The sequence below is a fragment of the Cricetulus griseus genome, chromosome 5, assembly GCF_003668045.3.
Source record: "Cricetulus griseus strain 17A/GY chromosome 5, alternate assembly CriGri-PICRH-1.0, whole genome shotgun sequence".
Classification (NCBI taxonomy): domain Eukaryota; kingdom Metazoa; phylum Chordata; class Mammalia; order Rodentia; family Cricetidae; genus Cricetulus; species Cricetulus griseus.
In genome coordinates, this window is record NC_048598.1 from 86,607,772 (window position 1) to 86,623,538 (window position 15,767).

At 37.4% G+C, this 15,767-nt stretch overlaps 1 protein-coding gene across 4 annotated transcripts in view; it reads left to right on the plus strand.

The window, feature by feature from the left end:
- The window catches only part of Ppm1b (protein phosphatase, Mg2+/Mn2+ dependent 1B), a 56,609-nt gene extending 43,193 nt beyond the window's left edge, over window positions 1–13,416 (plus strand). The window contains exons 6-7 of one of the 4 annotated variants that reach the window (XM_027417946.2): window positions 12,440–12,487; window positions 13,130–13,416. In XM_027417946.2, the coding sequence (XP_027273747.1) occupies window positions 12,440–12,487 (48 nt within the window). In that variant the 3' untranslated portion in view covers window positions 13,130–13,416. Of the gene's footprint in view, window positions 1–3,598; window positions 4,628–5,631; window positions 7,375–12,439; window positions 12,488–13,129 lie in introns of those variants that run through there. The other 3 variants (XM_027417947.2, XM_027417948.2, XM_027417944.2) reach the window with 3 other exon arrangements.
- The last annotated feature ends 2,351 nt before the right edge of the window (window positions 13,417–15,767 follow it).

A 15,767-nucleotide genomic window follows, 5' to 3' on the forward strand; every position in this document is an offset into this window, starting at 1 on the left:
TGACCTGCACACACCTGCACCAAAAGATTGCTGGACTGGAGAGGTAGTTCAGCTGTTAAAGGTGAGGCTCACACTCAAACATCAAGGAGATTGCTCATTTCATGATAGTCTGTATTTTGTGTGTTGGTGTGTGATACACAATTGCACGTGCATATGTGTACATGCTGCAGGTTAGCTAGCTTTCCTCGGTTGTTTTCCACTTTTAAGTCTCTCACTGACCCTGAAGCTCATTACTTTGGCTAGACTGGTTGGCCAGTGAACTTCAGGGATTCACTTGTATCATGTCCTCTGTGTATGTGTGTGTTCGCACGTGGGTGAGGGAGATGGGGAGAGGGAGAGAGACAGGATGAATGGGAATGTAGGCATGTAGAAGTCAGAAGACAACCTCAGGTGTCCATTGTTGCCTTCTGTGTTTGAGACAAGGTCTCTTTGTTTCTCCACTGTGTATGCCAAGCTAGGTAGCTGTAAGCTTCCAGCAATTCTCCTGTCTTGGTCTTCTATCTTCTATCTAACCCCTGGCTACCCTGGTGTTATTACAGGCTTTTGCTTTTATGTGGTTTCTGGGGATTGTAACTCAGGTTACAGTAAGGTTCTGCAGTAAGCACCTTTACCCATCCCTGAGCCATCTCTGCAGCCTACTAGTTAATCTTTTCAGTGTGCTTAGCTCTCATTGCCCTATTTGCTCTTTATGTGATTTCCTTATGTTTTATTTGGTATGAAAAGGATGTTGGTATGGGGGGTTATGTGTGGAATTCTAGAGGAGGCTGTCGGGTGGCCTGCTCTGTCACTTCCTACTTCATTCCTTCAAAATGGTGTCTTAATGAGTCCAGCACTAGGTTGGCAGGCAGCAAGTGATCCTCCTGTCTCATAGTAGTGGGGTTTCAGGCATGCACATGGCCACACCCAGCTCTTCTGTGGATACTGGGGTCTGAATTCAGGTCCTCAGGCTTGAGCAGCTAGAGATTTTACTCACTGAGCCCCCTGTGGTGCCAAGGATGTGTTTTTGTAATATTTTTTATTTACTGGTTTGGGATAGTGAATTTTTAAAAGATGGTTGGTGTAGGCCTTTAATCCAACATTTGGGAGACAGAGACAGGTGGATCTCTGATTTTGAGTCACCCAGAGCTACAGAGAGAAGCCTTGTCTCAAAAAAACAAAAGGAAAAAAAATAACTAGTCTTGCAAAACTGCCACTACTGTAGCACAGACAGCATAAAGGACATACTAGAACCCACTACTACAGTGGACTCAACATTTAACAGCCTTATTCCAGTCCAACTTGAAGTAGGTTAGCTGAGCCATGACTATATAAATAGGGAAGCCTTTTGTTTACTAAGGGCTGGGGAGGCTTTCACGAGGTCTTCGATGCATCATTAAATGGAACATTTCTCTTTTTGAAGATCTGATGAAAGACAGTGATTGGAAATTCAGTTACCTTGTTCAGTCATAGCTCTTACTGAACACGGTCAGATGGGGACCCTGAGGGGAATGCAATTTTTAGTAGTATAGTACAAGGGAAAAGGTAATAGGAAAATGATATAAGAAAATCTTAATGGAGAACTCATTCTGCAGAAATAGTTAATTTGACAGTTAAAAATATGCTCGTAGAAAGTAGGAAAATTGAAAGCAAGCATAACCCACTACCTTTACTGTATCATCATGTTTCTTACTTTCTAAGCACTTTAGGGACATCTTAGTTATTTTTATTTCACGTGAATGGGTGCTTTGCTTGCAGATATGGCTGCATCATTTATGTTCCTGGTGCCCAAGGAGCCAAAGAGGGTTTCAGCTCTCCTGGGACTGGAGTTACAGACAGTTGTGAGAGGCCACATGGGTTCTGGGAGGTGACCTGGGTCTTCTGGACTAGCAGCCAGTGCTCTTAACCACTGAGCCCACCATCTCTCCCACCTCTCTTTCCCAGAACTTTAAATATATAAAAATAAGCACATCTTTGCTTTTTTTTTTCCATAAGGACAATTTTTTTAGGCACGCAGGTCCTTTCTCTCACTTTTCTCATGAGCACTATAATTTTTATTATGTTATTTTATTAATGTTATATCTCCTAAGAGAGTTAAGACTACATCTTAGAGCCTCTATCAATAACCTATTTCTTTTTATGTTCCTAACATTTGTGAAACATAAAAATATGTTAAAAATTAAAATGACAATGACTATTACAGATTCCAGTTGTTCACATTTTTCTCTAGTTGCTTTGTATATCTTAATGTCTATGCCTATACACACTATGTATCAAGTCTTTTTGTGACTAAACATTTGGAAACAAGTTACAGACATCACAATATTTTACCTGTTTAGCATTTCAGAGCATGGTTTATTTTAGAATTAGAACATTTTTCTATGTGGCAATAATACCATTGTCATATCTAGGGAAATGAAATTTTATGATGCCACGAAATGCCAAATCTAAACTTCATTTGTTCCTGAAGTAACTGTTACATTTGTTTTCAAACACTCAAGTCGTGACTATAATTGTGCTTCCATTTGTGTGTGTGTGTGTGTGTGTGTGTGTGTGTATGTGTGCTTGACAACTTGGAGGAAGGAGCTGTAGCCAGTTTCCTATAAGCAGCTTCCTTTCTGGATTTGCGTGTCTATTTTCTCATGGTTCATTAACTTACTCTTCTATCCCTGATTTCTGGTACATAGGGAGCCAGCGCTATTAGCTTCCTATTGCACATTTTGGAAAGAATGCAGGCTATGACTCACTCATGATGGTATACATAAAGGGGGCATGTATGTAAGGCTGTCATGGTGTACACGAGGGCCATGTGTGTGAGGCTGTCTTGAGTTCAGTTGTCAGCTTTACTCATCGGCATGGAAGAAGCTTAAGTAGACATCATTTTAGAAACCTGTGGAATATGCAGTATTTAGTGTTTAAAATGATGTATTTTATCTAGAGGTGGCTTTATTAAAATATTGTATTATAAGAAAAAAATTCGGGGCTGGAGAGATGGCTCAGTGGTTGAGAGAACTGACTGTTCTTCCAGAGGTCCTGAGTTCAATTCCCAGCAACCACATGGTGGCTCACAACCACCTTGAACGAGATCTGTTGCCCTCTGCTGGCATGCAGGCAGAAGATTGTATACATAATAAAAAATAAATAAAATCTTTAAAAAAAAATTCAAAATTTTTTACATCTCTAAAAGAATCCAGTTTAAATTTTTGTAGTTTTACATTTATGTCTTTTCTCCTACTCACCATGTAGCAGAAATGAAGAAACTAACATTCTTATGGCTGCTCTTCTGTTCTTTGCCTCGCTTTTAAAACACTATTTTCCTTTGAACTAAATCATTTTAGCCAGCATTTTTTTTTAAAGTATTTTAGGAAATATTTGTGTAAAGCGGTCTAAAAGCAAAATCCGTTTCAGATCAAAGTGATTAAAATGGTAATTGGAGTAAGACATAAACTAGTTCATGGCTAAGAATAACTTGATGTTACAATTTTTATTAATCTACACAGGTAAGAACTGCTGTTTAATGAAAATGTTTGCTTAACTATGTTGCTTGTGGTAGGATAGCGCTTTGTGTGATGTGTTATCCTAGTTTGTCTACTGACACTGGGGTCTTAAATCTTGACAAAAGGCCTCCGATGAAGCAGAGGAAGGTGGATCACAGGGGAAATTGGTGGAAGCTCTCAGGCAAATGAGAATTAATCATAGGGGAAACTACCGACAACTTCTGGAGGAGATGCTGACTAGTTACAGGCTAGCTAAAGTAGAGGGAGAAGAAAGCCCGGCTGACCCAGCTGCTGCAGCTGCTTCTTCGAACAGTGATGCTGGAAACCCAGTGGCAATGCAGGAAAGACACACTGAATCAGAAAGTGGTCTTGCTGAATTAGACAGCCGAAATGAAGATGCAGGGACAAAGATGAGTGGTGAAAAAATATGACCTTTTTTGGGAAATATTTTTGTGATCTTGATTTGACAGTTTTTACTTAGGAAGTATTATGTGTGCATTTATATAATCATTTTGTTATTTGAATCTTGAAAAACTAGATTTCTTATATTCCTATAGCCTTGTTTTTTTAAAGGCCTTTGCATACATCTTTATGATAGTTTAAAATTGATAATAGTATTTTAAATTTAATGAAGTTATATGCCATTTCACATTGTATGCCAGAAATTAGGTTACTGTTATTAAACTCAGTAGTTAATTCTTAATAGCTAGGATTAGAGATTGCTGATTGGAAAGACAACTGTACATTGTGAAAAAAATTTTGTTAATATAGAATTACTCTGCTTATTTTATATACTCATACATGCATAGTTAGCTTTGTAATACTTTTGTTTACTTATTATTTTAGTTCTTCAGAGTGGCTGATGCTAGCCTATAGCTTTTCTTTCAGAGTTGATAATGTGTGTGTTATTTTATCTGTTTATATTTTACATCTCTGTAGTTTTATTTTTAGAAGTTGTTGAGATACTGGATGTGTGGTTATTTTTCCTTTCTCTGTATTCTTTATGAAACATGTTTTAAAGAACTCTGTATTACAGCTTTCGTTTGTATATTCTGTATAGCTTACTATACATATAAAATGTATGTCAACCAAGTGTTTAGAATGAAGTTATCAGTGTTTAAGTCCAAATAAAGCATGTGATATGGAATAATCTATGCATGTTGTACTTTTTTAGTTTTTATTTATTTAACAACCAGGCTTGGGATACTGGAAAACTCCTTAAAAATCATTTATAACTATTAAGTTCAGCACACTTTTGCTTAGCTGTTTTTTTTTTTTTATCAACAAAAGAGAAAAACATTTTAATTAAAAAATGTCTTGCTTACTCAGAAGTAACAGTTCTGCTGCCTTTTTCTGTGGTATGGAACACTCACCTTTGGATAGTTTGGCACATGTAGCTGTTTAAGAAAGTTGCCCATGAGCATTTCAAAGGTTGCAACAATTTCCAGTTCGGTATGAGTATTTATCAGGCAATCAATAACAAATATAAGAATCCTAAGCTATTTTAAAAATAGATGTGAGTTTGGCCTTGGTTAAAGTAGATATTTTAAATTAGTCCTATAAGTCCTCAAAATATTTTAAACAGTTTTTCAGTTATACATTAACGTATGTTTATATTCTATAATTTTGTGTTTAACATTGCTTAAAGTACTATAATTTAAAAGTTTGAGTTCTTCAGATGTTGGAGCTGGTGTTTTGATACACTTTTTTTCCGAGCCAGAATATTTTTCAAAGTGTTTTTGAGAAAGGAAGGCCATTAGGTGGAGAGGGAGGGGGAAATCCCAGCTGTCATCTATGTTAGGTACACATGGATGTGCACACTATACATTACACACATCTCTCTGTTAGATATACATGGATGCGCACACTATACATTACACACATCTCTCTGTTAGATACACATGGATGCACACACTATACATTACACACATCTCTATTAGATACACATGTATGCATACACTATACATTACACACACCTCTCCGTTAGATACACATGTATGCACACACTATACATTACACACACCTCTCTGTTAAAATGACCTTTTCAGACAAAGAAGGAAGGTAATTTGTTCACCTGATTTGTTTTCTTTTGAAAGTCAATCCACGCTGAGTGGTGCAGGTACGTAATAACAATATTCTTCCTTTTTTCTTCTTGTAGGGCGCTGGAGATCTAGAAGACTCATGATAGCCTTATAACCCTTCTAAAATGCTTTTGAAACTTTTAATTACATTTTCTTCAATACAAGGGGAAATATTCTTGTGGATTCCCACTGTTTTGGATATGAGCAGAAAACCATTAGCATTTCCCATCATTTGTTCACATTTGTATTTCCTGGTAATTGCCACTCATAGCATTACCTGTACTCTGCAGTATTTTTTTTTTTTTAACCAACTTCAGGCATCTGGTTACAACTGTATTAAATTTTTGGCCCCTAAAAACTGGAATTATTTTACCACAAATCAACAAATGTGCCTGAGGTGCATGGGAATACAGTTAGCTATACTCTGAAGATACATTAAGGGTTTTTGTTTTTGTTTTTAAAGCAAAACAAAACACAACATATATGCATGTTAAGAGTAAAGAATTGTAAGAAAAGTTCCAGTTTTTCAGTTCACCAAGTTGGAAGCCTTTTGTGGTTCTGTGGTTTGAAATTTAATTTGAGCAATTACTATAGGATATGTATTTATTATTAATTGTTATTTAAATTTTTACCAATTTCCTTGTATTACCAAACTGGGTTCTCCAATAATGTTCACTTGTAACATTATCTTGCTTCAAGATGGTGTTTAGCAATAATATAAACTATTACAAATTTTACACATGTGTCTACTACATTCTTCAGCTCTTACTAGAAAATCTTTTGAAACCAAATGAATTAATTTATGGTTATTTATAATTTGCTTTGTCATCTTACTGCTTTGAGTTCTTTTAATTGATGAAATTTGCCTTTATAATGTAAATTGTGATTTTTCTTTTTTGTTTTACATGTGGGTTTCTATAGTTTTAATTTTTCAGCTTTTAAGATACAAGTTTTATGTAATTTGATACAATTTTTAACTGTTTAAAAGCTCAGAATATCACATTGAAATACTATAAATACATTTTAAAGTATCTATTTTAGATCTAAGGAAATCTACAGAGATATTTTCATGGGTTTAGTAACCGTTCATTTTGTAACACTGGGCGCGGTACAGCGTGGCTGTCACATAAGGTACTTAAATTATTTAGTTTTATTTTTACAATAACTTTGAATTCTTGGGATTTTTCCCTTTAATTTTGCATGTATTAAATTCAATGCTGAACATGAAGAATAAAATATTTATCAAAAAGTTAGTGGAGTTGCAGAAGTAATGAATGTATCCATTTGTACATGGTTTACATGTTGTGGATGCTTTGCAAGCATTTTCCTCTGTGTTTTAATTGTGTTTCAGCAGGTAGTAGTTGCCTTTTCGTGTAGTCAAAATGAGTTGTCATCTGGTCATGTGTGGGATGGAATTCATGGTATTTCTGTATCATTTTCCTGAAGCTGTTTCTGGGAGCCACATATTTGAATACAGACAGCTTTCCTGGTCACTTGGTTTCTTGTGCACCTGATTTTTGCTCTAAAAGGAATTACTGCCACGATATATTTTATTTATTCTTTAAATTTTAGCCTTGTAAGTTAAAGTGCTTTACATGATAGTGTTAAGAGCTACTTGTCCCTTTACTGGGGCTTGGGGTGGGTGTTGTTAAAAGATGGGGAATGAAGATTGCAAAATGGTTTATTGTTTAACCTGTCCACTCTGATCCGACCTTGTACTGATAGTACCTTTCCAGTTATGGTATTGTGATGTTTCATATGATGCAGTGAACATAACCAACTTGTTGCCTAAATAAAGAATCAATTTTAAAACAATGTGACATACTACTCTTTGGTGTGATTTTCAAAATAAAAGTGCAACTTTGACTGTGGTTTTAACTATGTATCATGTGCTTACTTGTGAAAATGCTGATATGAACATAGATGAACTCTTAACTCTAAAGAGGCATCAGCCAGGCCAGGAAGGACAGTAGGTAATTTCTCTGCTCCAAATTGCCTGTTAATGCTACTTGAGCAGAACAACTCTCAGGTGGTTGGTGGTCCTCATAGTGGAAATTTATGTATAAATTTATATCACCGTCCCAGTGAGAGGAGTCATGTCAAATGTTTGCTCTTGTGAAGTTTATAGTGCAGTTATTTGTAAAATTTGATCTCAGATCCCATTTGTAATCTTAAATTGTAAATGTCACAGAGAATTTTTTGCTTTGTGGATTCTGTTGGTGTTTATTGTATTGGAATTTAAAGCAGATGTTTTTGTATGTAACTGTAAAACCCCATGTTAGTAGAAATAACATTGGCCTTTGAAAAATAACTTTCTAAATATAAACAAAGTGACATAAGGTGTGCTACTAGTTTTCACTTTTCAACATTGGGCTGGGTTCTTCCTTTTGCTTTTTAGTGCATGTTTTCTCGTGTGTGCAGCCTGTCATATTGTGGTCTTTGTTGAAATCTGCCCATACACAGATATCTAGCTAGGAAAGAGAATGTGGAGTCTGAGGCCTTCCTTTGAGAAGACTCAATATGAAATCCTTCGGGTCTGTCTTGCATTTTGGTCTTATTTCTACCGGCCAGTGCATGAAAGCCATTAGGGGAATACTAGTTCACTGAATTGCATAATTCTTTTGAATGCTGACATTTGTGTTATGCAATAAATTTTATTTGTTAATATAATTTTTTAATCTGTTAAGTATTGAGAAGCTATCAAGCTCATGGAAAGAGATTTTCAGAATTTTAATTTCCTTTTGAAAGGTGAGATTTTATCATTGGCAGCAAATACTGTCTATTGTTTTCCTAGAGTGACCTGCTTGATTCATTTATTGTGGAGGTAATATCTCCTGAATAATCATAGCCTGTCAGTCATTCTTTGATATTAGCAGTGTTTTCTGTTTGTTTGTTTGTTTTTTCCAAGAAAAATGGCTAGTTCCGTGCACAGCTCAAATAGTAGTCCTTTAGACCCAGTATTAGCCCTTTCATCACACGGGATTTTAAAAAGGTGAACACTTAAGGGTAGGAGTTACTTTTGTTTCTAGGTGGTCTTGACATATATATATATATATATATATATATATATATATATATATATATATATATATATGCGCCTCAGATTTAGGATACCCTTAATTTGCTGGAGGCAGCTAAAGAGTATTCAGCAAAAATTACATTGTATTTTTCTATAAGCTAAGGAGTCCCTAGGTGTGCAGAAAATCCATTGTAGTTAAGGGTTAGTCAGATGTAGTGATCATTAGCACTAGAATTTAAGTGATTTTATTTCAGTGCTTCTGTTTTATTCTCCCCCATTGAACTTTGGGAGTATTTCTCTGAGCCCAAAAGAAAAGACTAGGTAAGTGTTTTGGTTTATTTGCTTTTGTTCTGCTGGGAGTCGAGCCTAGGGTCTTCCTTCGGTGTAACAGGAAAGAGTTGCTCCTGCAGCCTAGGGCGTCCATGTATGTGTATGTGAGATTTATGTCAATGTGATCTAGAAGTAAAGCTTAAGCCCTCCCTAATGTGTTACCCGAAATATGTTCCATAGGTAGCTGTTGTCAGCTCTAGAGTGCTTCTGCTTTTCCTGTTTAGGCCTCACTACATAGCCCTGGCTGGCCTCAAACTAAGGTCCACCTCCTTCTGTCTCTTGAAAGGTGGATTAAAGGTGGGTACAGACTTACAGACTTTGAGAAGATGGAAATTAGGAAGTCAGTTGTCCCAAGTAGTGTCAGAAGATGAAACTAAATGGTTACTCTTACAGGAAAGGGCACTTGAAAGAAGCACTTGCCTGAGTTATGAGCAGTGTTGGCCACTTCTGCTTTTCCCGAGTGTCTGATATTGTGACTTACTTGTACATAGAAGGTAGAAGAAAAGTGGGTCTCTTGGAAGAGATCATCACTGCTGTCACAGCTTGGCTTGGCAGCACTCACTAGTGTCCAGGAGTCAAGACAAAAAAGATCACGAGTTTGAGGCCAGCGTGAGCTACATAGCTTTTTGTTGTGTGTTTTTGTTTTTTTAATTTATTTATTATGTATACAGTGTTTTGCCTGCATGTATGCCTGCAGGCCAGAAGAGGGCACCAGATTTCATTATAGATGGTTGTGAGCCACCATGTGGTTGCTGACAGTTGAACTCAGGACCTTTGGAAGAGTAGGCAGTGTGCTCTTAACCACTGAGCCATCCCTCCAGCCCTTGAGCTACATAGTTAAGACCCAGTCTCAAACACAAAACCGTCTCCCTATCCCTACAGATCCACCCACCATGTTTTGTTTTGGGAGAGGAGAGGAAATTGTTTCCTTGCCTCGGATTTAAACTTAACCTTTTACATTTTTTCTATATCCCTCATTTCAGGAAAGACAGTGATTGAGTAGTAATAAACACAGGCATAGTATTCAGTTTTATGACTGTACCATTCGAGTGTTGGTTATTGTAAACATCTGTCCTGCAACATGCTCTTGGCCTGTGCTAATACTGCTCTAGACTGGTGCTTCTAGAATAAGGTGATTGGGTTGACCATTGAGCATTCATCTCTCTGAAGCATTATGCTAAGGATGCAAAGATAGGTACCACAGACCCAGAATGTCTCCACCCCACCCCATCCTCATCAGTAGTCCAATTGTCTAACTTGAGTTTTGTCAGTGAGGCCAGCAATTCCCCGTACCTCATATTTCTCATTACATGTGAAAATGTGGGTATTGGCCTTCTGAGTTTCTTCTCTGAATTCAGTTCTCACATCCTTTGAACCATTGTTCTTTTGAGTCCATCTCTTTCCCACTTATCTTTAACATAGTTTCTGGTCTTTATTCTGTGAGCTCAAACTCTCCCAGTCTTTGTCTTTTATCTCCTGTTACTTTGCACATAGGGCCTGTTATTTTACATTTTACTTTATGGTATCTATAAAATCATCCCATACATAATCGGCAATGTTTCCAGGTGGTTGGGTTTCTACTGTTAAGGCATATTTTACTTTGTGGGTCTAGAACTCCCATTTTGTAGTCCAGGCTGACCTCAACCTCTCAGTTCTTTGTCAAGCCTCCCAAGTGCTGGGGTTACGTGTAGAGCTGCTGCCCAGCTCTTTAGTTCTTCTGTTTTGGCTTTCCTTTTGCTTAGTTTTAACATGTAAGCTTTTAGAGAAACAATCCATGATGTCAGTGTTATTCCAGCAGTCTTCATGTAAGCTTGTTTCAAACTCTGAAGCAAGCAGGCTATACTCACTGTTGAATACAGCTTTCATTCACCACTGCCCAGATCTTTCTAGGTTTCCCCCACTCCCTGCGCTTACTTACTCAGTCCTGGATGGTACCCTAATCCCAACTGATATATGTCAGTTCCTTGAAGTGACTGTCTCTAGACTTTCCTAATTTAAGGCAGATATTACTAAGGAAGAATAACCCATGAGAGAAATGTGTTATAAGTTTAAGTTGACTACAAACTGCTTTATTCTGTCTGTAATATCTGAATTTCGAGGCTTCCTCTATCACTAGTGTCTTTCTTAACTGTCATTGGCAAAGCCATCATGGCTCAGTGGCGCCGTGCCCACTTGGTCGACCTTGTTACTAGTTTAGTTTATGACTGAGTGCTGTGTATTGTTGCATTCAAATGCTGTGTGGTGTGGACAGCCTGTGGGTGTGTTGTGTGGACGAAGTACACAACAGTACACACGAGGTTTAGAAGACTGGCTGCTTCTGTTGAGACAGGGATGTCCTGTGCATCTTCAACCTGGGGCTCAGCCTCTAGTGTTTGGGGGTCAGGCATATGCCACCTGGCCCAGCTAGAAGAATGATTACTCCTTGAGAAGCATTCAGGAAAGCGAGTTTTCAATTTTTCCCTTAAAGAAGACATAAAAACATTGACACCTGTGAAATTTGTGTATCAGTTATAAAGTAAATGAATGTTGCTTTCTGTAATTTTTTTTCAGTTCAAACTCATTTCCCTTTCATTAAAGTCAAAGTTGTTGTTTTCGTGGTTTTAAACTCAAGGGATGATTTATATTGAACTGAAATTTTGCCAGGTGACTGTTTTAGTCAAGTACCAATAAGTCCTTGGGAAGCTCATCCATAGGGTTTGTATTTCATTGGTGCCAAGTTCCATGGGGTAGAGATTATCCGTTCATCTAGGATTGATCTAGTTTTCTGGCCATGTACTGGGATTTTTTAAAATAAGCTTTTAAATAAAAACAACATAGAAACAAAATTAGTTAGTTTTGAATTGTCTTCCAATGATGGTGTCAATTTATATACCTGTAGTATACAAGGGTGCCCCACACACACACACACTTTCTCAGCATGCACATTTCCAGTTTGGTGGGTGAATGAATATCATATGGTATTTTTCTTAATTCCCAGTTATTCTATTATATAGCATATGAACTTTTAGCCTCATATTTGCTTAAGTCTATCTTTTATTAAAGTTTGCTTGTATATTCTGCTAGTCATTTTTCTTCACATTTAGCAAATTAACTATTAGTCTTACATGTTCATGAATTATTTCCTCTGTCTCACTGTAATGTTTATGGCTTGTTGTTTGTCAGTGCAAGGTATGGAGGAATTCCTAAAATAAGCATAAGGTCGCAGCATCCTCAAAATCTTAGATCATGCTGTGGTTTTCCTAGTGGGATGGCTTTCCCTCAAGCAGAGTAAGGGCTTTCAAATGTGGTGGGATATGTGTACTACAGAGGGCTAGGAGGCTCAGGTCTGAACACTACTGTAGAGTTCTTACCGATCAGAGCATCTTTATCCCTGAGGTACCATTTTTAACTCAAATTTAGTGATGTTTCTTTGGATTCACTATAAAGTTTTTGAAGTAATTTACATACATTGCAAAGATCTTAGGTGTTAAGTTTGATGAACTTTACAGAGTTGTGTACATTCAAAAGTTTTAGAACATTATCATTTTCTTCAACAGTTTTACCAACCTTCAATTTCATACACTGACAATGTTTTCATATTATGAGTAAGTAAATGCAATTTTTCCTTTATGACTTTGTTCTTTTTAATAAATACAGGTACAGACATTTAATGCAACTGGAACTTAGGGACCAAAATCTAATACAGCATCTTCCTGTAACTCTCCCATTACCCCTATGGTTCCAGCTGTTGCGGAAGCCAGCCTTTCCCTATTCTTTATATTCACTGTTGCATTTGGTTGTATGTTATGGACATCCCATGTCACTCTGCTGTACCAGTATCATGTCATCTTGAATATCAGCTTTATTATATTCTTGATTATCTGTGCCCCTCATTCTCCTTTTACCAAAAAAAAAAAGTTGAATATGTTTCCTCAGGATGAGCTTTGAATAATGTGGGGAATATTTCCCTGTTGGCTGTGTTTTTAAATGCATAGATTAAATTGCTAGGTGATATTTTGAGCATGGATTTTATGTCCATTTCAGGAAGATGCTACATCTTTCTAATTACAGAAGTGTTTGTATCACCCCCACTACCATTCAGTTCCCTTTATAGGGCTGCTTTCTTAAATTAATTCCTTATTTCATATCTGTTAGTGCTGTTATGAACTATTCCTCTACCCCCCAAGTAGGACTTAGCCATTAGTCACTTAAAAGCAAATGGTCTCAATGTCTATCATTTCCACCAGATGGCAGTCTTGGGCACGTCCATTTGTAAACCCAGCTGAGAACTCTGGTGACAAAGCAGTGGTTGATCGACCTACCAAGAGCCCAGAAGCACAAAGAAGAACAAAAAGTTTTGTTTTGTTTTTGTAAACCTGAAAGAAAAAGTCCAGCGGTGCATCATTCCAGTATCTGTCCTGCTGTGAGCTTTGATCTTGTAGCCCACCAGAAAAGGCAGAGAAGAGCTCCCACCTTGCCTTTTAAACCTTTGCTTTTCCACAGTCATGCAATAAACGTTTGTGGCTTCTTGGTAGCATCTGTGGTTTTATTCCAGGGACTATTGTGATAAAAGCATTAATCTGTTATCATTTCCTTCCCTCACCTTCCCATTCCATGCACTGTTCAAGCCAGGAGTTACTGGATTTCTGTGTGCCGTGGAAGCATCTTGTAGCTAGTTATCATTCCTAGATCTCTCTCGAAAGGAGCTGGTGTTTGTATTTAACGTGGAAGCAAGAGGTTTGTACGTGGATACAAATCTTCAGGCCCGTTTTGGTTTGATACAGGTCACTTTCAAGACGTGTATGGAGGAATGCAAGCAATAGAGATTTGCTTGTTCAGACCTGCAAATGGCCTAAAATGGTTCACTGACATGATACATCACCTGGGTAACCTTTGTCTTACACATTGTTTAGAATAAATGAGTTCAAACCCAGGGCTTTACCGTGTGCTAAAGAAGCACTCTACTACTGAGCTGAGTACACCTGTACTCCTTGTAGTGTTTATCACAATTGTTTATTAATCAGCTATAGATGTCATGTGTTAGACCTGCTTTTTCTATGTATGTTATTTGTGATTAAAAATTTGAGGATCAATGAGATGATGGGTCACAAAGTTGCTTGTCATTAGTTGGCGATGACCTGTGTTTGGTCCCTGGGACCCACATGGTGGAAAGGAAGAGACCTACTCCCATAAGCTGTCCTCTGACCTCTAATTACATTCTGTGGTACACATGAGCACACACACCCAACACAAAGTAAATGTAATTTTAAAGTTACTTTAGAGCCAGCAAGATGGTGGCTAAGAACACCAGCTGCTTGCTTTTCCAGCAGTCCAGGGTTCGATGCCCAGCACCCACGTGGTGGCTTATAACCATCTGTATCTCCAGTCCCAGAGCATCTGATGCCCTCCTGGCCTCCATAGATACCAGGCATGCACATACTTACATGCAGACATACGTACTCATAAAGTGTGTGGGGGGGCATTAAAATTCGAGTGCTGGGATTGGACTCTGGTCCTTGTTTTTGCCAGGTGTGTTACTGATGGAGCGCTCTCTGCAGCATGTCAGAAATGTAACCTTTTAACTTAGGGTTCCAGCTATTTAGTTTTCAGTGAAATTTTTAACCTCTTGTAATTTCTTCCCCCTGTACTGCCTGCTTATTGCCTTTTTCCTTTTTCTCACCTGCTGTGTTAATTTGTAAAGTCAAGTGTCAGAGGTGTTTCAACAAATGTTTTCCTCTAGGTGGGTGCTTTTCTGTTCCTGTCTTCTGAAGAAGTAAAACTTACTGGGTATTTCCCTTTATACCCTCTAGCATTTATACTTTGCATTGTATGTAGGAAAGCTTTTCAACTTCAGGATTATTATGTATTTTTCAAATGCATAAATTTTATATTTTTACATTTAAGGCAGACTTACATAGAACTTATTTTGGTCTAAGGAAGAGGGTAAGTTATATAGCTTTATTCCAATTAGCCAATGGTCCAACATTACTTATTAAACTATCTTTTCTGTCTCTTGATTTTAGTGTTGCCTTTCTGTATTTAAAGCTCTTTTAATACATACATTTATATATGCAAATATACACATTGCATACCTCTTTCTGTACTTAAAGTCTTCTAATACTTCTTTGTATACATTCTTATATGCAGATATACACATATTGCATACCTCTTTTGTCTTAGTCTCAACTCTTTATTTTTGTGTAGTTTGTTTCAAAATATACTAGGGCTAACCTCAGTTACCCTGAAAAATGTCACAGTTCTGGACACAAATTGCCAGATTACTTTGTGGCCATCATTTGTCAAATTACATTGTGCCCTTGTCTGAACAACTTTTTAAAAGTAATTCTTTAATGTGATTGAAAATGCTTTTATTCTTTGATATAATGAACCATTCTGTGTGAAATGTCTATTTAAATTATTCCAAATTTTCTGCCGATATGTAATGTTTAAACTGCTGATGTGAAATTCCATGATCTGTACATATACATAAAATCTACCAGCACATACTTGCAAAGGTAAGTATTTTGGTGTATTTGTTGAAAACATATCCCTCAACTCTCTTGCTCTCAGTGGATATGCCTTGTGATACAGTAAATCCAAAGACATTTGTTCAGTGTGTCATGAGCACCCATGCTGCAAGTTCAAGGGCCATGGCTGTTGTCTCTGTCAACAGTGCAGAGAGGGTGAACAGGGATGGTTCTGTTGTGGAATCAAGTGCTGAGATGTCATTTTCTTAACGACTTTTCATTGTTTACATTATTTTAAGCTGGGTGTAGTGAAGCATGCCTGCAATCCTACTCCTTGAGAGGTAGAGGCAGATGGATAACATTTCTTCACAGTTCCACCTGGCCGCCCCCCCCATAGTAACTGGATTTCAAGAACTGC